Source organism: Eulemur rufifrons, chromosome 19 (genome assembly GCF_041146395.1).
Source record: "Eulemur rufifrons isolate Redbay chromosome 19, OSU_ERuf_1, whole genome shotgun sequence".
NCBI classification, from domain to species: domain Eukaryota; kingdom Metazoa; phylum Chordata; class Mammalia; order Primates; family Lemuridae; genus Eulemur; species Eulemur rufifrons.
Genome location: NC_091001.1, coordinates 52,271,260 through 52,295,945, shown reverse-complemented (window position 1 = coordinate 52,295,945; position 24,686 = coordinate 52,271,260). Strand labels below are relative to the sequence as shown.

Sequence of the window (24,686 nt, the reverse complement as noted above, 5' to 3'; positions counted from 1 at the left end):
TGGGCTGCTTGAGTTGGGGGAGGAGTGATGTTGGCCACACACTCATAGCCACCAGCACCAAGTCATACCTGAAGCAATCCAGGTCTCACTCAAAGCCAGTGGTGATTGTTACCTGGCTACCTCTGATGTGTATTTAAAGCCCAAAGCCTCTTTATTTAGCAGATGATGAATCCTGCCAGGACTGGGTCCTTCCCTTCAAGGCAGTATGTTTCCTTCTTCCCCTGGGAATTAAGGCCTGGACTCGGGCTTCAGGAGACTGCTTGGTACTTTATTTTACTGTGTTTGAGCTGGTACCCAAGTTGCAAGACAAAGTGTTCTGAGCTCTTCCCTTTCCTTTACACAAGTGGAAAAAGACTCTCCCAGAGCTGTGCTGCCTATAGTTGGGGGAGGGGGGAGTAACAAGGCACTGGCTTGGCTGCAGCTGCTGGTTTCTCACTGGGTCATGTGCACCGTGAGTTCACTGGCTCTGAGCCAGCACAGCCGCAAGAATTGCCCCAAGGACTGCAGGCTTTGTATCCTGACTGACTTGCAAATTCAGTCCAAGACTCGGGCTGCTTTTTGTCAGTTGTGGTAAGCTAGCAGGAACTTGGGTTTTGGAGGAGAGGATTTCTCTGTGGCTGGGCTGGTCAAAATGCTCCCTCCATGGGCATAGGCAAAATTCTGCCCTGTGCTGTGTTCCCCTGTGCTAAGGCTGCCCTGAGTTTCAATTCAAAGCCCCACAACCACTTCAGTCTCCTCCACTCAGCATACTGGTGCTGCACTGCTGGGGGATGGCAGAGAGTTGGCATAGGCAATGCAAAACTCTCTTTTCTGCCCTTTTCAGAGTCTTTTTCCTTGATAAATTGTTAAAACCAAGTAGCATGATCACTCACCTAACTTTTGGTTCTTCTGAAGGTATTTGCTTTGGTGGATAGTTGAACTAGGTATCTGTGGGGAGGGATGATTGCTGGAGGTTCTGCCATCTTGCTCTGCCCCCTTCTGACATAAAATTTTAAGTACATTACTTGGTTATATTCTATATTCCCACCATAACATAAGCTCCTCTAGGGCATGAGTAATATGTAAGTTGTATCTTCAGTGTCTAGCATATATAGGCACTCAGTATGTACCGAATGTCTAAATAAATCAGTGATTGGATAATGCCATTAAAATATTTTTTCAATAGGTATCACAAAAAGCATACTGCGAAAAAATTGTCAAATGCTTACTTGGTGCTGGGTTATCTGTTCTATCCATTTCTCATCTCATAACAACGTTATGGGGCAGATGCTGTTGTTTTATTTTTGTATTTCATAATGGAGAAAATTGAGGCTCAGAGATGGAAAGCACCTTGCCTAGCTACAAGAATAAGAGTCAAAACATAAACCCTGAGCTGCCTGACTCCAAAGCCCAGGCTCTTACCAATTAATGATTTTTTAAAAATTTAAAATATGTAGAATGATCAAGAGTGTGAGATGTGTTAGAGAGGTCATTTAAAACAGAAGCCAGAAAAAGTTTGTCACTGTCTCCTGTCCCCCAGTGTCCTTCTGTCACCACCAGCTGCCGACCTCTACTGAACCATACTTCCTTGATCAAATTATCCCTGCTATTTAAGTCTCCTCCATCCTTCAGCACTGTAGTTACTGTTAATCAGGCTGATCAACTTATCCCAGTGTGAGGCAGCTGCATTTTACAAGGATTCCATAATACCTCAGCACAAAAGAGACACACTCCTGCCACTTCTCCTGGACAGCCAGACTGGGCTCTCCTCAAGTCCAGTTTTGAAGGTGGCCGGACTTCTACTCTTGTGCCCACCTCCGTGGAAGCCCATTGTTGTCTTAAGGCTAGATCCCTTTGTCTTAATATCGGTGCCTTCTGCCTTGCCTCTCAAAGGTTTTAGGGAGGTGTATCATTTCATCTCTACTGAATTATAACATTCCGTCTGTGATCTAGGAGGAGTATTCTGGAGGAAACTTGAGGTTCATATAAGATAGGCATATGTGATGCCTTTTTGTGTACTAATTATATCAGCACAGATGAGCAAATAGACCTTCAGATTGAGACCACAGCCCTCTTCAGGGCAATGATGGTTATAGAGAGCAACAGTTTGCGTGAAATTTGTGCCACCATCCCTTCTCTCTGTGGTTTATAGGGCCACATGACTATAAATTCAAATAATTCCCTTGTAATAGTAAATAAGTTCATTTTATCTTCAAATTTATAATAATGATGAAATACTAACAGAAGGAGCAAGTGCTTTATGGCCCTTCGAATTACTATTCTGCTTTATTTCAATAGCAAGCTCTTCTTAAAACACCAATATGATACCTAAAGCTGTAAAAATTAATGAAATGATACAGTGTTTAGGGATTGAATGCACTGAATATGTGCTGGTGTCTGGCATTGAACAGAATTACAAATATTAACAATAATTTGATTTCCAGGGCCAGAAAAGGAGAAACGTTCTCATTTTTCTGATACACCTCATACCATTTTGGAGTTACATGCCTAAATACTTTATTAGCAGAGGTGTTCAATATCTAATTGACGCTCAGCCTTGCAAGCATTTTGGTGATTCTTGAAAGTGCTCAGACAAGACTGTGGCACTTTGAGACAGAGCCATTTTTCTGTGGTAGTGTCCACACAAAACTGAGCCATGCAGCCACTGTGCATGGTTCATCAGTAGCTGTAAGCTGTGTAGGGATATGTGTGATTAAAAAATCTTGCATTTTTAAATGGTCATGATCTACTGTTAGGATGGTTTCTGATGTTTTTGATTTTGTCAATTTTAGTTGTCCCATCAGTGTTGCAGGAATACTGCCACTCTGGTGTTGGTCCACCAGGGTGATTATTCAAGGGTTAGTTAGAGAATAGATGCCAATTGTACTTTCTTAGAAGAATCGGTATCAGTTCTCCTTGCTGGTTTATTTCCTTATCATCCTGCTAATGATATTGTTAGTGTAACTACTCACTTGCTTATAGTGTGCCCCTAGAAGAGCAAAAAATATAATCATTGAGCATCCAGAAAGTTGTGCCAAACAGGCAATCAGAAAAGCAATCTTGTGAGATGGATACCTCACGTCTCCATAATGTGTTTACTGATCCCCACCCAGGAGTCCTGGTTACATCTGGTTTTGAACTCCTCAAGTCCTCATAGTCAGCAGTACACAATGTAGTGGTGGCTGCTGGGCTCCTTTCCCCTAAGACAACTGGGTTTCTTAAGATACTAAGTGAGAGATAGAAGACTGGTCCAGTCTTCTCAGCTTTTACCTGCCCATATCCATTGTGCTCTCAGAAGTCATGGAGGAGACCTTCTTTTCATAATATGTTGATGGGGAATTAGTACAATTGGCTTGATAGTGAGCTCTGCACCTATAGTCATGGCCTATTCCACTTTGAAAAATCCCAAGTCAATCTAAGTCGCTCAAAATTTAATACTTAATGATACGCCTTATTGCTTTCTAAGCTTCTAGGAAGGCGATTAAATCTTGTTGCCTCAGTTAAGTTGTAAATAATTCAAGAGTGGAAAAAGCAGAGGGCAGAGCCAGCCAGGCATGTATGTTGCATACATGTTACCTGCTCGGTGGACTCAAGCATGTTTCAAAATTCCATCAGATCTAATCGTATTGCTCAATGTCTTGTGGGTTGCAATCTGTTAATTGTCTATTGTCTGCTTTTTTGCTCACATTAATGTTTTTAAATTCTAAAAATTCTAGTCTACCTTGCCCTCCTTCTCCACACCTCTCCCCCTCCCCCACCATTTTTCATGTGAAATTAACCATAGAGGAGAAACTAAATAGGCTTTAAAAAAAAAAAAAAGACATTTTATTTTACTAAAGAGTTTCTAATACTATAACATCAGAGCTATAGTTAAAGAACAGGTAGTTAAAAACGATTATCAGATACCTACTCTGTGCAGTCGTCTTGGGCTGATGTGGAAGTGTTAGCTGCATTTCAGGCTACATTGTCGATGGGGGGAGCTGCCTCAGAGACTAAAGCTTAGAATCATTTGCTGACAGAATGCTAGAAATCAAAATACATAAAACCATGTCCAGAGTCACCACGGTGCCAATAGGTCCAGTGAGAGGCAGAGAAAGCCAAGCTAAAAGGAAAAAAAGGAAAGTAGAGATTTGGATCAAGTCCATGACCAATTTAAAATATGTGAGCTTGCCTCTGGAGATACTGAAATCCTTAGCGTCGTATTGGAAGTAGTTTCAAAATGTTTCAGAAAAACAATACAAGGTAAATGAAATTCTGATTTTAAAGTGGAATTAAACAGCAGGAACACATTGCAGAGTAGAGGCTGCCAGACTGTAGGATTTATGGATCAGGAAAACTAAAGAGAATAAATAACGGTAGAACTATCGAGAGTTGCCAGCTCTTTATTGTTACCAAGAATGGCTAGCGCTGTCCTCCTACTAAAATTCTGTTAGGCGATGAGGTTACCACATGAGACCTAGCCATAACAGAGTTTATTTAAACAAGGGATGAGAAAACATTTCAAAAGATATACCAAGAGAAGTTTATTTTCACTGTGTGGAAGTTACTGGTTGGCATTCCCGTGTATAAGAGTCCAGTTCTTCTGAGCTCTAAGTCCCCCAGAGTTGGCTTCTGTCTGCTGCCTTCTGCTGTCTGTCTGGAGAGCTACAGCTGCGACTGACAGTCCAGTTAGAGTACTCCTCTTCTGTGTTCGGGCAGCTGTTCTTCCACCGTCTGCAAGCCTCAACTCCAAACCACACTCGGGTTTCTCTGATACATGCTATGTTCCCTTGAGACTCATACAGATGCAAGAAAGTATTTTATTAGAGCTGGTGATATAATAGGTTGTGGTTGCTACTTTTCCAAAGATATTTTTTATTATGGAAAATTTCAAGCATATCTCAAAGTAGAGAAGGTGTAATGAACCATCATATGCTATCACCCAGCTTCAACAATTATAAACTAATCTTGTTTTTTTTTCTATAGCTCTACTCATTTCCCCAACCCTAGATAATTGTGAAGCCAATCCCAAACATATCATTTTATCTAAAAACATCTTGATTATATATCTCTAAAAGCTATGGCCTCTAAAAAAATAATAAAAGTACCATTAGTACACTTCAAAATATTAACTCCTTAATATCATTATCAGTGTTTAGCCAATACTTAAATTTCCTTGATGATTTCATAAATGTACTTTTATTTTTGCATTTATTTACATACTTCTGTATGTATATGTCTATTATAGTTTATTCGGGACAAAAATAAGGTCTACTACTTTTCCCCCCAGTTTCTGACCATCAGGATTTTTATGATTACATTTATGTCATTTTAATTTAAGAGACAAAGAAACATGTCTCTTAAATTTCTGTAAATTGAAAGTTGATCACAAGGGCTGATCCTTTCCAGGATTTATTTTATTTTTGGCAAGAATATTTCATAAGTAGTGTTACGTTGTCATTCAGAAGACACATAATATCTAGTGCTTTTTTATTATTATTATTTTACATGTTAACAGCTAATCAGGACTTAGTCTACAGCCATTATTTCATTGAGCATGCTAGTATTTTCTTATAGACACGCAAGAAAATATTACCCATAGACTTGATTCCTGAAGCATTTAAGTTTTCATACTGTTGTGCTAAACTCTTTAGCAATTGTTCACTGTTTGCAAAAGTGTGATCTCGAGTCTCTCACACCAAGCAAGGATAGTAAAAAGCAAAATCATCTTCTAAAATTATCACTACTTCCTAGAATGAAAGGTCATTCAAAAGCAGATGTAAAAAAAAAAAAAGAGCTTGACTGAAGATTAAAAAACAGAAATTTAAATACTTATATCTTTCTTTCCGGAAAATTCTCATACTATCCTGATTTTATTATTTTTTATTTTATTATATTTTATTTTTTTTGTTGCATGCCATTCTGTATTAGGGGATACTGCATTCTGAATTCATACCACAAACCAGAATGTAGGAACCATTGTTTAATAGCATAGAGTTGGTGAATATCTGTTTGACGATAAAAATTTGTCTAGCCAAATTAAACGTATAACTCAATATATCTTTGAGAGTATCTTTTATCCATGGTGCATTCCAAATTACTGTATACAGTAAATTCTAAATTTAAGAGCTATTGTTTAATTCATTTAATAAACACCTATGAAACACCAATTCTGTGTCATGCACTGAATCAGGAACTTGCAGTATAAATTGTGCTAGAATATCTAATACAAATATAACAAACATTAATCCACGTAGAGTGAAGAAAATGTGATATAACAAAAAGAATTGAAATTGAGAGAGACCTGCATTACTGGTCCCTGCTCTGTTTCTAAGCAGCTTCATGCCCCTGGGTGTGTAGTATCCTTTCCTGTGAATGGGCCCAAGAAAGCAAATATCTTTTCACACTTAATTTTCACTATTTTACTTAGTTTTCAAAGTATCTGAAGAATCAAAGTTAAACTATAAAATATAAGAAACTACATGATATTTGGAACTCAATTCAGCTGCAATTTCTCCTATACATTCTCACTGTAATAGGCATAATGCATCCTTCATCTTCCTTAAAAGCTTCAAAACAGTATTCTTCACACTAAGGATTTATTGAAGTTATCTTAAAAATATCCTTGCTATCACCATCAACCTGCCTCATTTTGCTGATAAGGAGCAGTCCTCCAAATGTGAAATGACTTACAGAGCTGGTTAGTGGTTGGGCCTCGGATCTCCAGTTCTGTACTCTCCCCATGTCTTCATTTTGCCCAACTAAGGTTTATTCCACTCTAGGAACTATGAGCATAGGTAGCACATTTTAATCTCCTTGGGCATTAAGGCATCATAGGAAAGCAGCCTGATTTTGGAGAAGAGAGGTGAACAGGATCAAAAGGGCAGGCGGCCGAGGGGCTCTGGGGCTCCTCTCTCTGATAGTCACTTGCTCTATTTGCCCCAGCGCTTGCTGTCCTTTTTTCTCTTTGACTGTACTAATCCCCATTCTCCTGTCCTCTGGGTACCAGCCTGATGGGACTGATCCATGTTTTGATGGTGGCTTTGTGTACTGTTGACCTTGGACAATCTACCCTTGTATTACCAACTCACTCCTTGAAGACAAGGAATGCCACAAGTTGAACCACTTGACCTGGGAACTTGAATTTGGTTCAGCTGTTTTGGCTGGTATAACAGTTTAAAAAAAATCAAATTTAAATGTCTTTATACTAGACCTGCATGTTTTACTTTACTATATACCCCACCATTGCCTATTGAATGTATACCACCAGCTTTTTCTGCACATTTCTCATACCTGCCCAGCTCCTAAAAGCATTTGGGTTGGTTACTCGTGGACTGGCGTCTTCAGGCAGATCTGGGATCCCTTGGGCAGAGCACGGTAATTTTCAGCTAACTGTGAGTTTCTTTTAAGTCCAAAGCACTGCCTGTAGCATTTCTCTCACTGGTCAGAGTTGAGTTTCGATGTGGCCAAGATAATAGAGTTTTCTACTTGAGTCTTAGGGGGCTTGAGAGTGTAGGGAGATCAGGGCAGTCTACGAGGGAAAACAATTGAAAACAACCCAGTTAAAATGTATCATTTTATATGGTTAAGAATCTTGAAACAGTATGTTATAAGAACTCTGCTCTTCTGACAGAAATGCCTAAATTAGCATAAGAAGTAATATTTGCTTCAATGCTGAAGGGTGCCCTTGTCGTATTTGTGAAAGCATTCTCCTGGAAGCGACACTTTCCAGAGAAGGTGGAAGGCCACGCAACACTCTATTTCCCCTTTTCCTCCACATGTCTTTCATGTAAATCCTCTTCAATACAGGTTGCCAATTTGGCCTGTTCCATCTCCAACAATGAGGAAGGGGTGAAATTAGTCCGGATGGCAGCCACCCAGATTGACAGCCTGTGTCCTCAGGTAAGCCGTATTCACTGTGTTTGAAACGTCCACTGGTGACCTGACACTTGGGACCCTCTATGCTCCAGCCCTCATGTCCCTCCTTTCCTTGCCCCCTTTCCTCTCCCTGGAAAATGCTAAACCTCAATTATGGGCTGTTTCAAGTTCTACTTCTCTCAAAAATCTCTAACTACTCCAGTCTTTTCAGAATTACTATGGCAGTTATTGTCTCTTCCACCCACAATGACTTTGTTCTTTGTTTTAGGTTGTGATTTCAATGCTCCCTATCTATTTACCTTGTCCCAGCAACTAAATTACGAGCTTGCACATGTGGAAAGCAAGAGTTATGTTTCTTCCATATCTGTGCTAAGTGCGTAGGGTTTGTCCAGTAAATACTTTTGGAAACCTAAAGGCTAATTGTTACGTCTTAAAAAGAAGCAAAGCAAACAAAAACTAATGGTAGTTGATAACCTACTTTATCTTCCATGTTTTTGATTTTCCTTCTGAACACTAAGAAACCATTCATGTGTAGAGCCTACAGGGTGGGGGGTTTCAACATGGTCTTTGGCCTGCTCGTTCCTCTTTTGAAGAGTGTGGTCATCATGTCCCCGGATTGTTTCTAACAAATAGGTCATCAATGCTGCTCTCACACTGGCCGCCCGGCCACAGAGCAAAGTCGCTCAGGATAACATGGACGTCTTCAAGGACCAGTGGGAGAAGCAGGTCCGAGTGCTAACAGAGGCTGTGGATGACATCACCTCGGTGGATGACTTCCTCTCTGTCTCAGGTAATGACCACCAACAGCTCCTTATAAGGCAGCTGCAGGAGGGTAACGGGATGATAGGGATGAGATAAGGAATATCTCACAAATGTCATGGGTGTGTGTTTCTAGTGCTCTCCTTGTCCCTTTGAGCTTTTAATCAACTCTACAAATATGATTATAACACCCTCTTAAATTATTTTTGGCATGTACATTATTTTAAGACACCAAGTCTCAAGGAATTGGAGGGGAACAGATTTTTTAAGGTGGCTTAGATTCCTTTTTAGTTTTTGGAGATTTTTAAGCAGGATGGCCTTTTGAGACATCTAAATCCTCCATGTAAAAAAGGACCATGAAATATGGGATTGGTTAATTGGCCACGGTCAACAACACATGTGGTTTTTTAAGACATAGTTTATGTCTTAAAAATAGGCAATCAGTTATTCCTATTTGGTTATATTAAGTGGGTCATTTTTCCAATAAATGAAGTTTTGTGATAAGACAGGTAGAAATATAAGCTGCAGATTTAACCTATTAGAAGGCACTAGAGAGCTATTGAGGCTTTGAGCACTTGTCTATAAAGTTGTATTAAGGAAATGAGTGAAAGAAAATGTAACTAATCATCACTCAAAATTGTAACTTTTTTTGTAAATGAAGCCAGACTGGAGGATGCTAGTAGATTTGATTATCGGTGGAGTCAATTTGACCTTTCTCAGGACTCATCAAGTCTGTTTCAATATTGGTCTACCAGCCAGCTCATGGGCCTTTTTCCAAACATATTTGACCAAAGAAATTTAGCATAGTTAACCTGGAAGAATCTTTGTGAGGAGGAGGTCACTGGAAACATCAGCCTCCTTTGTGAGGCATTTAAAAGAACCAAGTGACCCTTAAATTCAAATTGGCCAGGTGTTGATTTTACTCACAGGTGTATAGAACTCACACCTGCCGACTCAGGCCGCATTAGCCCTGAAGACCTGCTGGTTCTTGGCAGCCTGAAGCCAGAGAGGGAGGGATCTTGTCACTGCTGGCGGGAAACAGGCAGACAGGACCTCTGAGTGCAACAGCGTGGAAGTGATTCCTGGGAGGAAGCCATCATGTTTGGAAAATTTTTCTAGTCGCAGCCTTTCTTTTAATAAAGAAACAGTCCATGAATTCCCACCAGGGGCTTGTGTTTAAGGTTTATCTGAGAACAGCATAGTTGAATCTGTAGATTTGATGGATAATCGAAAAGCCAACTTTTCTGTGATGGAAGAAGGGAAAAATGAGCTAATGTGTATGCAATGTCTATAATTCACCTGACTGTCTGCTGTTTGCTCTAATTCTCACCAAACTTCTATAAAAGGGATACTAGTATCCTAAGTCTTCCTTTGAGAAAAATTTTTTTAAGTCATTAAGAGGATAGGTAACTGGGCAGAGATGGTATTAAAACCCAGATCATCTTCTTTTCAGAAACTCTATAGCTCTCAATAAGTCAAGATAGAAGGGAGACTTCCTTTGGTGCTTTCTACTTTCATTTCAGCTTCCTTCCCCACCTCTGGTATCCTCATTTGAATCTCTAATCCCTTTCAGAAACCTGTCTTGTTTTTTATTCCCAAGGTGCTTTATTTTGATGACTTGTCAAAGCAACTATCATTTAAATACCTTCATATCTAGGGGTGGGCTGAAGAAACACCTCAATGTGCTACCATTCCTGGGTTTTTTTGCTTGTTTGTTTTGCTGATAGCTGAGTCCTAACACTGTAAACGATACTCAAAAAATGCATCTCTTATAGGTGCTTAGAAATAGTTTGGATTAGCCACGTGGGGGATTTGGGTAATGGGGAAGAGGAAAGTGTCCATTAATACTAAATGACTTTCTAGAATCCAGTAAGTTTTTGCCAGGATAACATGGTGCCTTCCAAAAGAGGCAGGAGCCCTTCTCATTCGATCTCAGATCTCACAGAGTGATCCTGACAGCCCCTGGAAGTCTTCTGCATCCCCTTCTACCTACAAATAAATAGGAAATACTCATATATTGCCTTTTCCAGTGAGGAATCATTTTAGAACTTAAAACTTATCCTCTTTTTTTTCTTTTTAAATGCATGTACCAAAATTTATGAGGGTGGGGAGGTCTTAACTCAGACTTTCTCAGTAGTGCAAAGCTTGTCTTAACTCTCTTCCCCCAAGACCTGCCTCTTTGCTCCCCTTCTCCCTGCTATTCCTTTGTGCATCTCATTACTACCAGCAATGAGAAAAGGCTTTGGCTTCCACTGATAAGGCCATGTGGTCCAACCCCAGTGGTACAAGTGCCGTGGCATGCCACGACAGGAGAGTGTACAGGCACTGTCAGGGAGCCAGCTTGGCAGGGCCTGCTGGAGCATGCCTTTGGAGTTGACAGAGGCAGCAGGCACCTTTCCACAGACAGAGTTTGACAAATAATGACACAGCCCACTCTGTCCTGCTGGTAGGCTGTGGACACAGCCCAATAGTTGGGGAAACTACTTCTCATCTTCTCTCTGAGATGGAGCCAAACATTTGCGTCAGTAAATTGCAAGTTTGGCCCAGGAGATATTTTGGAATGACATTAATGGCATTTTATGTATCAGTTTCTTCTTAGAGGAATATTTATTCTGGCAGAAAACTCTATTTAAAAAACAATAAAAACAGATCTTTGTTTTTAAAAGACTATAGTATTTTTTTATGCTACCTGAACTTGTGTATCTGAATGTTTAATGTGTCCATATGAAATGCAACAAGTTTGGGGAGCAATGATGCTAGCGATTAACATTACAGGAGCAAAACCAATTTTCAGCTGTGGCCTGTGATCGTAAAAAAGTGAAATGGCTGTGTTAGAACATTTAAACTTTTCCTACTGTGCAAAAACTACAATTTTTAATAGTGTTTCAAAATGAGCCTCTTGGCATTAATCATGTGACAGTTTAATTCTTGGGTTTGGCTCACAAAACAGAGAAATCCAAGGTCTAAAAAAGCTATTAACTTCATCCCATAATATCCAGGAGTTTTGTTTTGTTTGTCTTTTTTTTTTTTTTTAATTCTGTAGTCTTAAGTTATTCTAAAAATTCACAGAATGAACTTGTTTGAATTGAGAAACTATAGCCTTATAGTTTATAATTATCAAGTAGTTTGTTCATCATTCATTCTTAAAACAAAATTACATCTTTTCTCAAATAGTAATGTTGGAAAAACTTAAGGATGTTTATCACAAGATAAGTTGCAAATGTTTTATGATTAAATACCACACTTGATACACTTAAATCAGAGTGTGCCATCCTAAGTACCTGGGCAGTTTTTCCCAGCAATGGAGTGATCTCTGGAATACATGTGCCTTTTATTACTACCTTTGCCTCTATCCTTTTCTAGGGGGAATGGCATTCCTGTATCTCCTTACTTCATGAGTTCTTTCTCTTCAAAATACCATAAAGTAGAAATGTCATTAATTGCCCCTTTTCAATGAACATTCATTCACTGTCTCTTCTTTGATTGCCTGTTGTCTGTATGACACTGTCAGGAATGCAGGTATGAAACGGGTGTGGATTCTGCTTCAAATAATTAACTGCTCTTCTTGAGATACACTAGCCCAGTGTGCTTCCTGACTGTGGGCCCCAGATATGAATGTGCAGGGAGTAGAAAGGGATGTTATTACCCGGGGTCCAGGAATCCACATATACACCAAATATATAGTCATTTGACATAAAGTCCACGTTCATGTCTACATGGATAGGTACAGCTCTTTGTCAAATACAGGCATACCTCAGAGATATTGCAAGTTTGGTTCCAGACCACTACAAGGAAGCCCATGTGGCAAAGAAGCCCACTAAACAAATTTTTTGGTTTCCCAGTACATGTGAATGTTATATTTACATTATACCATAGTCTCTTAAGTGTTCAGTAGTATGTCTTAAAAACCAATGTACATATTTTAATTAAAAATACATTACTACTAAAAAAGCAATCATCCTGACCCTTCACTGAATCGTAATCGTTTTGCTGGTGGAGGGTCTTGCCTCCATGTAGATGGTGCTGACTGATTGGGATGGTGGTTGCTGAAGATTGGAGTAGCTGTGGCAATTTCTTAACATACGAGAACAATCAGGTTTGCCACATTGATTGATTCTTCCTTTCACAAAGATTTCTCTTGTAGCACATGAGGCTGTTTGATAGCATTTTACCCACAGTAGAACTTTTTTTCAAAATTGGAGTCAATCCTCTCAAAGCCTGCTGCTGCTTTACCAACTAAGTTTTCATAATATTCTAAATCCTTTTTCATTTCAGCAGTGTTCCTAGCATCTTCACCAGGAGTAAATTCCATCTCAAGAAACTACTTTCTTTGCTCAACCCTAAGAAACAACTCATTTGCTCCAGTTTTACCATGAGATTGTAGCAGTTTCTTCACATCTTGAGGCGCCACTTCTAATTCTAGTTTTCTTGCTATTTCTACCCCATCTGCAGTTACTTTCTCCACTGAATTCTTGAACCATTCAATGTTATCTGTGAGGATTGGTGTCAGCTTCCTCCAGACTCCTCTTAATGTGGATATTTTGACCTCTTCCCATTAATCAATCATGGATGTTCTTAATGGCATCAAGAATGGTGAATTCTTCCCAGAGGGTTTTCAGTTTATTTTGCCCCGATCCATCAGAAGAATCACTACCTATTTCAGCTATGACATTATGAAATGTATTTTCCAAATAATATCTGAACCTCAAAATTACTTCTTGATTCATGGGCTGCAGAAAGAATATTTTGTTAACAGGCATGAAAACATTAATCTCCTTGTATATCTCCATCAGAGCTCTTGGACAAGGGGTGACCAGCTGCATTGTCAATGAACAGCAATATTTTAAAAGAAATTTTTTTTTTTAATTTTCTGAGAAGTAGGTCTCAACAATGGACTTAAAATATTAACTAAATCATGCTATAAACAGATGTGCTGTCATCCAGGCTTTGTTGCTCCATATATTGAGCACAGGCAGTAGATTTAGCATAATTGTGAAGGGCCTTAGGATTTTCAGAATGGTAAATGAGCATTGGCTTCAACTTAAAGTCACCAGCTGTTGACCCCTAACAAGAGAGTCAGCCTGTCTCTTGAAGCTTTGAAACCAGTCATTAAGTTCTTCTCTTTAGCTACGAAAGTCCTAGATGGCATCTTCTTACAATAAAAGGTTAATTTGTATACATTGAAAATCTGTCGTTTAACATAACCACCTTCATCAGTGATGTTAGCTAGATCTTCTAGGTAACTTCCCCAACTTCGACATGAGCATTTGCTACTTTCATCTTGTATTTTTATGTTATGTAGATGGCTTCTTTCCCTAAACTTCATGAACCAATCTCTGCTAGCTTCAAGCTTTTCTTCTGTAGCTTCCTCACCTCTCTCAGCCTTCTTAGAATTGAAGAGAGTTAAGACCTTGCCCTGGATTAGGCTTTGGCGTAAGGGAATGTTGTGAATGGTTTGATCTTCTATCCAGATCACTAAAGCTTTCCCTATATCAGCAATAAGACTGTTTCACTTTCATATTATTGGTGTGTTCACTGTAGTTGTACTTTTAATTTGCTTCAAGAATATTTCCTTTGCATTCACAACTTGTCTGTTTATCAAAAGAAGGCTAAAACGTTTGGCTTCTCTTGACTTGTTTCATGCCTTCTTCCTAAGTGTAATCATTTCTAGATTTTGATGTAAAGTGAGAGGTGTGCTACTCTTCCTTTTTCTGGAACACTTATAGGCCATTGTGGTGTTATTAATTGGCCTTATTTCAATATTTTTGTGTCTCGGGGAACAGGGAGGCCCCAGAAGAAGAGGGAGAAACAAGGGAAGAGCCTGTTGGTTGAGCAGTTAGAACATGCACGTTTATTAAATATACCACTTTATAGGCACATGGTTTGTGGCTTCCCAAAACAATTGCAATAGTAACAAAGATCACTGATCACAGATAACAGTAACAGATATAATAATAAAAAATTGAAATATTAGAATTATCAAAATGTGACACAGATACATGAAGTGAACATGCTCCCGCAAAAATGGTACTGATAGACTTGCTGGATGCAGGATTGCCACAAACTTTCAATTTCATTAAAAAAAAAAATCTGAAGTGCAATAAAGTGAAGGACAATAAAACAAGACATGCCTATACGTTGTTGGTATCTAATAAAATACAAGTCTATTTTAAAACATTCTGAATCGTAGTAGCTTTTACATGTATACCATCCATCAATGTAACTACTATCATAAGGGAATTGTGATTCATTTTTCCATAGAAAGGGACTTTAATTAGGGAAAGTTGGGAAACACTGAGTAAACTACAGTCACGTGTCGCTTAACAGAGATATGCTCTAAGAAATGAGTCATTAGGTGACTTTGTTGTACGAACACCATATAGTGTACTTGCACAAACCTAGATGGTACGGCAACTGCACACCTAGGCTATATGGTACAGCTGATGGCTCTTAGGCTATAAACCTGTACAGCATGTTACTGTGCTGAATGCTGTAGGCAACTGGAACACAATGGTAAGTATTTGTATATCTAAATATAAACAGGTTATAATAAAACTATAGTTCTATAATCTTATCAGACTACCAGTCATATATGTGGTCTGTCGTGGGCTGAAATGTTATGCAGTGCGTGACTGTATCTTAACACTTAAAAAATTCATAAAAATTAGTCAATTAGTAAATTGTAAAAGTGATACTTTATTCACACTAATTAGCCCCACTAACCATTTAACAAATTAGTTGATTGGACTAATTAAAAACAGTATTTTCATTATTATGGATTTTTGGCCTATGTTGGTTTTCTTCAAATAGGTATACTAATAGCTATAAAAACATATCTTTTGGGGGGCATCTTAATTAAATTGCATAATTGAGAAATATACAATTTTTAGAATTTTTTTTTTTAAAGACCCCATCATTTCATTTTAATACATTGGATCATGAATGGGCTTCTAAGAACTTCTTAAAAATTTTTATTAACTTCAGAGAAATTACTATCACTATCTAATGTAATTAACAGATTTCTCACTCTTTTGCATTCAACTCAAATACCATCTTTAAACTATGCACAGAAAAATAGTAACTATGCCATATACTACTATGTAATTCAAACAAAATAGCAGCTGAACCCGTGTTTTTGACACGAAGACCCTTCCAGTTGCTCTCTTTTAGGAGCCAGGACACATTTTAATTATCTCAAGAAATCAAGCAGTACAGTAAGAGAGGCTTATTTGAATCAAACTTTCGTATCTGAGATCCCATACCAAGTTTCATTCAAGGAAATCTTTTTCTGAAGTGTCCTTTTAGGTGAGTTCATGTGATACAATCCAAGATCTCATAAATGGATGGTTTTCAGAGCTTCCTTAACCAAAATGAAAACTTCATAAATCTATATTCTTACATCTGTTTTATTTTTTTCTATTTCATTCTAGAAAATATTAACATTTAGAAAGTACTACTTTTTGAGTTTAAGAAATCTGAATATTAAAACTTAAACATGTTGTTATTCTACTTTATTCCATTGTTTCTTCTAATTTATAGTTGAAATAAAGAACTAGACAATATAAAAATCAGAAATTCATAATGGCTTGGAAATCATATTGTATAAGGTCAAAATGGGTATTCTTTTTGAAAAGTCAATTATACTTAGTGATTTTTCTACCCAATGTCCTAAAAGAACAAATATTTCCTCTGAGTGCTTCGTTTAATGAAAGAGAGATCCCGGCCGGGCGCGGTGGCTCACGCCTGTAATCCTAGCACTCTGGGAGGCCGAGGTGGGTGGATCATTTGAGCTCAGGAGTTCGAGACCAGCCTGAGCAAGAGCGAGACCCCACCTCTACTAAAAATAGAAAGAAATTATATAGACAGCTAAAAATATATAGAGAAAAAATTAGCCGGGCATGGTGGCGCATGCCTGTAGTCCCAGCTACTCGGGAGGCTGAGACAGGAGGATCCCTTGAGCTCAGGAGTTTGAGGTTGCTGTGAGCTAGGCTGACGCCACGGCACTCACTCTAGCCTGGGCAACAGAGTGAGACTCTGTCTCAAAAAAAAAAAAAAAAAAAAAAAAAAAGAAAAGAAAGAGAGATCCCTAGTGAAGACTGGGATTTTCTGGGTACCCTCCCACCTTTCCTTCTTTTGGAACTTTAAAATTAGAGCTAGCCCTAAAAATTTCCTAAAGAGGTAATAATTTATTTTAATCTCTTATACATTATTCATTGAATTTGGCAGTTATAATTTTAAAAGGTTTGTGTGTTACTTAAGGCTATTTTTAAAATTGTGCTATTGTATTTATTAAAGGACATGTTTATATGTGTTTATGTCTTAATGTGTTTGGGCCACTTAAACAAAATCATAATCTGGGTTGCTTATCATCAATGGAAATTTATTTCTACTGATGCTAGGGACTGGGAAGTCCAAGATAAAGGTACTGGTAAGGATTTACTTCCTCATAGTCTTCTCGCTTTAATTTCACATGGCAGAAGGAGTGAGGGATCTCTGGAGTCTCTTTTATAAGGGCATTAATCTCATTCATTAGAGTTCTGCCCACTACCTAATCACTTCCCAAAGTCCCCACCTCTTAATATCTTCACTTTGGGAGTTAGGATTTCAAAATATAAATGTTGGGGAAACATAAACATTCAGTCCTGTACAGTTTGTGTATTTTCAACTCAAATTCTTTTCTTCTTTCCATAGAGCACTAAATTTCTTGAACATTTCCTTAGAATTCTACTTCTTAAAGAATGTTCAAGGGACATAATTATGGATCTCACATTGGACGTGGGAAACATAAAATTGTGCACTTTGTATACTGTAAGGGACCAGATCCTCTATTTTCTCTGTCAGTAGAGAATGAAGCCTCCCCTCCTGCTTGCTTGGTTTCTACTTTGGGCAATGACATGAGAGTGATGCTGACTTTGACTCTGATCTGAGGAACCAGCCATAAAACCAGATTGTATTTTAATTGTGGGAAATTCTGTGATTCTCTTCACCTGATCAGTTTTCTTATGGCATGACATGACTTTTAAAGACTAATGGGGTGATAATTGTTCATTCTGTACTTTCCCTTAAATGTTTCCTTAATAAAAACATTATTAAACAAACATGTACTCAAAGCTTTGACTCTGGTCATATTTAGAAATTATTTTACTCGGTCAGATTGACTTTGTGGTATCTGTCACAACAACTCCTAAAAGACCATCTCATGTAGTAAGTCTCAAACTTTGGAACAAAGGGAGAGGGATGTTCTTTAAGTCAGTGGTCCTCAAAATGTCCCAAATCAGCAGCATTAGCATCACCTGAGAACTTGGTAGAAACTCAGTTTCTTTGGCCCCAACTCAGACCTACTGAATCAGAAACTAGGAATGACACCCAACAATCTGTGTGATGCTAACTGATGATCAAGTTTAAGAATCACTATCATAATTATTAACTATTAATATATCCTTTAAGTACCACTTCAGTATTACTAGGCGTATATTGTGCTGAGCAAGGCAAGGGCTTGTGATAGTTGATGAATCAATGATAGGATGGTTAAGTTCTGAGTGCTGTAAAGTTATCTAAATGCACATGTGTCCTTTCCATAGAAAACCACATCTTGGAGGATGTGAACAAGTGTGTGATAGCCCTCCAAGAGGGGGATGTGGACACTCTGGATCGGACTGCGGGAGCCATCAGGGGCCGGGCAGCTCGAGTCATACACATCATCAATGCTGAGATGGAGAACTATGAAGCTGGGGTTTATACTGAGAAAGTGCTGGAAGCTACAAAATTGCTTTCTGAGACAGGTAAGCATGGTTATTAGATCTGGCCAGAATGCTAATGCCATGATTAATTTCCAGATGTGAGTAAACCTGTTTCCTTGTTTTCTATAGTCTTTTTTTTTTTAATTTCAGCTTATTATGGGGGTATAAAAGTTCAGGTCATATATATTGCCCATGTCCCACCCATCCCCCCGAGTCAGAGCTTCAAGCGTGTCCATTACCCAGACACTGCGCATTGCACTCATCATGTAGTTATACCCCCATCCCCTTCCCCCACCCCCTATCCCTCCGAGTCGGAACATTCAAGCGTGACCATTCCCCAGATGGTGCACAGGAAAAAATCTATAGTCTTTTATGCTTATAAATTGCATGTAATCATGAAAGAGGTGGTATACTTACGTGTTCTCTGTTTTTTGAGTTTGAATTTGAATAATTTTAGGAGAATGACAGTTTTATTGCTTTTCATGTATATATTTATAGTTTTCATATAATATTTGATTTTCACAAGGACTTTATGAAATAGGCAGAGAAATTTTTATCTCCAATTACAGATGAGAAAATAGAGATTTGAATCAGCTAAGAGACTGTATCAAGTCACAAGGCTAGAAAATAATGCAGATGTGATAGGAACTTGTAATCTGGAACTTAAAAATCATTACACCTTTCGTTGCTTGAGAGGAAGAAGAATTCTGTATAGCCGGTAGGAAGCATAAAGGCTCTAGGTAGTATATGAATATGAAGTGCTAAAAGAAAGGAGGTGGCTGCTGAAAAAGAGTTAGATTTTAGCAGACTCCCTTTCCTTCTAGGGGAACTTTATGTGTCCTCCTTCAGGGCTGTGCGGCTGCCCACTGGGGACTCTCTGCTGTGGTGAGACCCGATTACTTATGGGAGCCTGTCAGAGCTCTCAGGTGCATTGGGATAGAAAAAAAACTTACTTGCACTGAATTAATAGAACAATACACAACTTTGAAGAGTGTGTCAAAGACTGGCTTTTTAGTAGTTTATGCTCTTGAAGAATATTTTTGGCTTTAGATGCTTTCTTAATTTCCTCATGCCTTGTATATTTGTATATATGAAACTAGAGAAGGAATTCAGGCAAGGAGAGAAGACTAGGATAGAGAAAGAGAATTTAAGTCCATGTTGGATGGGGCTATTAACATGTAATGAATTGGGTTGTGTGTATGCACAGAAGGGCCTCTCTCCTCAAACCCCAACGTGGGTCTTCTCGGGCTTGCACGTGAACTTTGAACGCCACTGGGCATTTTAAAAATAGATATCTCTGAAAGGTCAGATATCACAGTGTTCCCAGTTCTGCAGGATAAGACATGTTAATAGACATATGTTTCTTTCTACAGGGAAAAGATGATTTATAAAGACTTCTGTAGATATTTGTTAGCCCAGAATAGCAAGAAAAAACAAACCACTTATAAACACAGGTTTAGTCAGTCTCTCTAAAATATAAGCAGAAAAGAAATAGTATAGTCTCAACATCTAGAGATTATAGCTTTAAGGGATCCTTGCAGACTTAGAAATAGCAATAATAATAAAATATATATCTGCATTTTAATTAACTGAGATTCCGCACGTTTTTTTTTTTATTGTTGTTGTTTAAGTAGGTTTGCCCTTTGCATTCAATAGAACAGACACAAAGCAAACCATACGATATTTCTTTCTTCCCTTGGAAGAGTTAGAAAAAACATGTTACTCTCCAAATTAAGGACTTCTTTTTTTTTTTTTCTTTAACCTTTAAGGAAACTATCTCACATTTTTGTGGCTCTCAGCTCCTGGCCTATAACTCTATTCATTTTTCTTAATTTTTTTTCCTTAAGGATATTACGGGGGTACAAATGTTTAGGTTACATATATTGCCTTTGCCCCACCTGAGTCAGAGCTTCAAGAATGTCCACCCCCAGGCAGAGCACACTGTACCCATTAGGTGTGAATGTACCCATCCCTTCCTCCCCTGCCTCACCTGCCCGACACCCAATCAATGAATGTTACTACTGTATGTGCACTTAAGTGTTGGTCAGTTAAGTCAGTTAATACCAATTTGACGATAAGTACATGTACTTGTTTTTCCATTCTTGCAATACTTCACTTGATAGAATGGGCTCCAGCTCCATCCAGGATAATACAAGAGGTGCTAGACTACCTTTGTTTTTTATGGCTGAGAACTCCATGGTATACATATGCCACATTTTATTAATCCACTCATGTACTGATGGGCACTTGGGTTGTTTCCACATCTTTGAAATTGTGAATTGTGCTGCTATAAACATTCTAGTGCAGATGTCTTTTTTGTAGAATGTCTTTTGTTCTTTTGGGTAGATGCCCAGTAATGGGATTGCTGGATCAAATGGTAGATCTGCTTGTATCTCTTTGAGGTATCTCCATATTGCTTTTCACAGAGGTTGTACTAGTTTGCAGTCCCACCAGTAGTGTAGGAGTGTTCCTGGCTCTCCACATCCATGCCAACATATATTGTTGTGGGACTTTTTGATAAAGTCCATTCTCACTGGAGATAAGTGATATCTCCTTGTGGTTTTGATTTGCATTTCCCTGATAATTAGAGATGCTGAGCATTTTTTCATGTGTTTGTCAGCCATTAGTCTGTCTGCTTTTGAAAAGTTTCTGTTTGTGTCCTTTGCCCACTTTTTGATAGGGTTGTTTGATTTTTTTCTTGCTGATTTCCCTGAGTTCTATATAGATTCTAGTTATCAGCCCTTTATCGGATCTGTAACATGCAAGTATTTTCTCCCACTCTGTAGGTTGTCTGTTTGCTCTCTTGATAGTTTTCTTGGCATGTGCAGAAGCTTTTTAATTTGGTCAGGTCCCATTTATTTATTTTTGTTGTTGCTGTGATTGCCTTTTGGGGTCTTGTTGATAAATTCTTTGCTTAGGCCAATGTCCATAATAGTTTTTCCAACATTTTCTTCTAGAATTCTTATAGTTTCATGCCTTAGGTTTAAGTCTGTTATCCACCTTGAGTTGATTTTTGTGAGAGGTGAGAGGTGCAGATCCTGTTTCAGTCTTCCACATATGGCTATCTAATTTTTCCAGCACCATTTATTGAATAAGGATTCTTTTCCCCAGTGCATATTTTTGTCTGCTTTGTCCAAGATTAGATGGCTATATGAGGATGGTTTTATATCTGGGTTCTTGCTTCTGTTCCATTGGTCTATGACTCTGTTCTTGTGCCAGTACCATGCTGTTCTAGTTACTATAGCCTTGTAGTATAGCTTGAAGTCTGGTAAATTGATGCCTCTCAATTTGTTCTTTTTGCTTAAGATTGCTTTTGCTATACGGTGTCTTCTCTGGTTCCATATGAAGCGTAGAATTATTTTTTCTAGATCTGCAAAAAATGATGTAGGCATTTTAATAGGGATTGCATTGAATCTGTAGATCACTTTGGGTAGTATAGATATTTTAACAATGTTGATTCTGTCGACCCATGAGCATGGTATGGTTCTGCCATGAGACTACTGGAATTGATAAACAAATTCAGCAAAGTCTCAGGTCACAAAATCAACGTACAGAAATCAGTAGCATTCCTATACACCAACAACGGTCAAACTGAGAACCAAATCAAAGACTCAATACCCTTCACAATAGAAACAAAGAAAATAAAATACCGAGGAATGTATTTAACTAAGGAAGTAAAAGACCTCTGCAGAGAAAATTACAAAACACTGAGGAAGGAAATAGCAGAGGACTTAAAGGAGTGGAAAACCATAGCTCTATTCTTGCACAAAGTCTCAGCTCTGTGTCAGAAGTGGTGGTGCTGCTGACACAGAGTAGCACTCGCTTGGGTCTGATGCTGGTTAAAAAGTATCAGAAGATCTGGAGATAGGACTCTCAACTCCTGCCTGCTAATGACTGGCTGGAACAACAATTGAGACAGATGAAAGATAAAGAGCATATTGCTAATTTACATGTGACGTTGTTTCACAAAGTTAGACACAGTTCAAAAGATGTTTTAGATTTTTTTTTATTGTTTCTTGGGCTGATTTAATGATAGATGTTGTGCCCATTGGGTCAGAATCTAAAGGCAATGACAGTTGCTTAGTTGATTGAAATATTTTAACATAATTTTCACACAAAGTCTTGAAATGTAAATAGTTTTTTGGTTGACTTTTCTGCAAAAAAAAAAAATCAATGAAACAGTCACTCATCCTAGATTGTTGTTACTAATTAAGATTTTGCTCTTCTGTGTTTAGAGCTTGGAAAATTCTCCCAGCTCTTCCTTGCCCAGTTATTGGGCACTTTGGTGACTCCTTATTTTGATGTCCACATTGAATTCCTAATTGAGTAGATAAGCAAGACATTTAGACTCTGTTTTCAAGATCTATAAAGGGTAACTAGGAAAGTAACCAGGTAGAGATTGAAATAGGCAGTTTATATACAACTATAGTAGAAAACATAGGAATACATGCCAAGGAAAAGTGGATGTTAGTGAGGCAAGAACTAGAATATACAAAGGTATATAACTTCTTTTGTTTCTGTCCACAATTGCTCTTCTCTTTCTTAAACAGGAGCAATGTTCTTTCTTTATGAATAACTAGAGAGTTTCCCAAAGAAATGAAAGAAAAAACTTTAGCTGTTAACTCACTGATTGCTAATTAAAATTGCTGGGAAATGTTCCTACACAGACTAGACACATGGAGTTTGAGGAAGACCACAGGATCAGTTCTGTGATTATGATTGTACAAAGTTGTATTGGCTATGTATGTTCTCTAAAACGAATTAGTTCCAGTGTCAGTGTTTGGCTGTGCTAAAGAGACATATGTCCTCAAAATAAAGACTGTTGAGCATATCACTGGTGCTCAAATGTCTATTTGGGAGTTTTTCTTATTAAAAATGTATATATGTATGTATTAGAGCCACACTGAATTGGTTACTTTTCTATATGTCTATCAAATTTTGTCCTGGGAGTACATTTTATTTTGGGGTTATAAGAGAGGGGCAGTAGACAAGAAGCAGAGGATGCCAAGAGGAAACGTGAGGAAAAAGGAGGCAAAATGTCATGTGGGTTTTTTCTTTCTTTTTTTTTTTTTTTTTTTTTTTTTGCTTTGCCACACCTACTAGGTTCGGCCACAATTCCCCCACCCCCAGCCCCCACACCAAGTTGTTAGATTCAAGACGCTAAGTGAGAAGTTCTAAACCTCCGCATTATTGACACTTTGGTCTGAGCATTTCTTTCTTGGGGAGAGAGGAGGAGTGGGGCTGTTCTGTCTATTATAGGATGCTTAGCAGCATCCCTGGCCTTCACTCACTAGATGTTTATAGTATTTCCTCCCTCTCTTACACCAAGTTGTGACAACCAAAAATGTCTCCAGACATTGCAAGATATCCTTGAGGGCAGGGGGGCAGTGAGAAATGGAGTGGGCAAAGCAATAGCCACTGAGCTCCACCGCCCTAAGGTAAAGTAATATCCCCCAGTGGAGACCAGATTGACCAGGGTAAATGGAGCCCATGTACTCCATTTTACATATGGTAAAGGGAGTGGGTTGGGAGTATGTTACAAAGAAGAATCTGTAAAAGGGCAAAGAGCCTTGACTAAACCAGATGTTGCTGCTGACAGTGTCTACAAACATAGGCCAGCCCTATTTAGACATGCGAATGGCTGCAGGGGTGGGGTTGCTGTAGGGGGAGACCCCACTGTACCACCTAGCTGCCTCTGCTGAGTGTATATAAAATCAAGAGGTATCCAAAGAGTGCCAAAACCATCTGTGCTTTATTTTCCATGAATTATTTTCTTTCCTCAGTAAAGACAGTACTTCGCATAAAAGTGCTTTTCATCTTGATATGAATGCTGAATTAAACTGAAGAAAATTTTGTGGGTTATTAGTATGCTAAGATTATAAGGCAGCATTATATAAAAATTTACCTATGTATTATTTTTTTATAAAACTAATCCAGGTTGATGGAAACACAATAAATTGGACCTACAGCAGACCCATTAAATACTTACATGGCATATTTGATGGGCTCTTCAATAAAACCTGAATTATAACAAATTGCCAACAGCTTGGTAGTAAGTACACGCTTGAGGAGACCCATCCTCGTAGATCTCATTTACAAAGTCAGGTTGCTGCAGGAGGCTGAGGAGGGCAAAAGTACTTTGAGTGATATCATATTTGGGTTTACATAGAGTAAGCTCATTCTTCACTGAACGATTTATATTGAAATGTCATTTTTGTAAATTTGATAGCTATTGCAAATTTGTGGCAATGTGAACATAATTAGGTTGAGAGACCTTTGAGATTCTGCCAGACGTTTCTTCAGAGCTGTGCAATAGACCCCTTGTGAAAAATAAAAAAATAGAGCATATTT

General features: G+C 38.4%; 1 protein-coding gene across 8 annotated transcripts in view; it reads left to right on the top strand.

Moving 5' to 3' along the window:
- The window catches only part of CTNNA2 (catenin alpha 2), a 1,068,594-nt gene that overhangs the window by 956,800 nt on the left and 87,108 nt on the right, over positions 1–24,686 (top strand). For all 8 annotated transcript variants that reach the window (XM_069493843.1, XM_069493842.1, XM_069493839.1 and 5 more), the window contains 3 exons: positions 7,768–7,860; positions 8,470–8,626; positions 18,177–18,377. In XM_069493843.1, the coding sequence (XP_069349944.1) occupies positions 7,768–7,860; positions 8,470–8,626; positions 18,177–18,377 (451 nt within the window). The remainder of the gene's footprint in view (positions 1–7,767; positions 7,861–8,469; positions 8,627–18,176; positions 18,378–24,686) is intronic.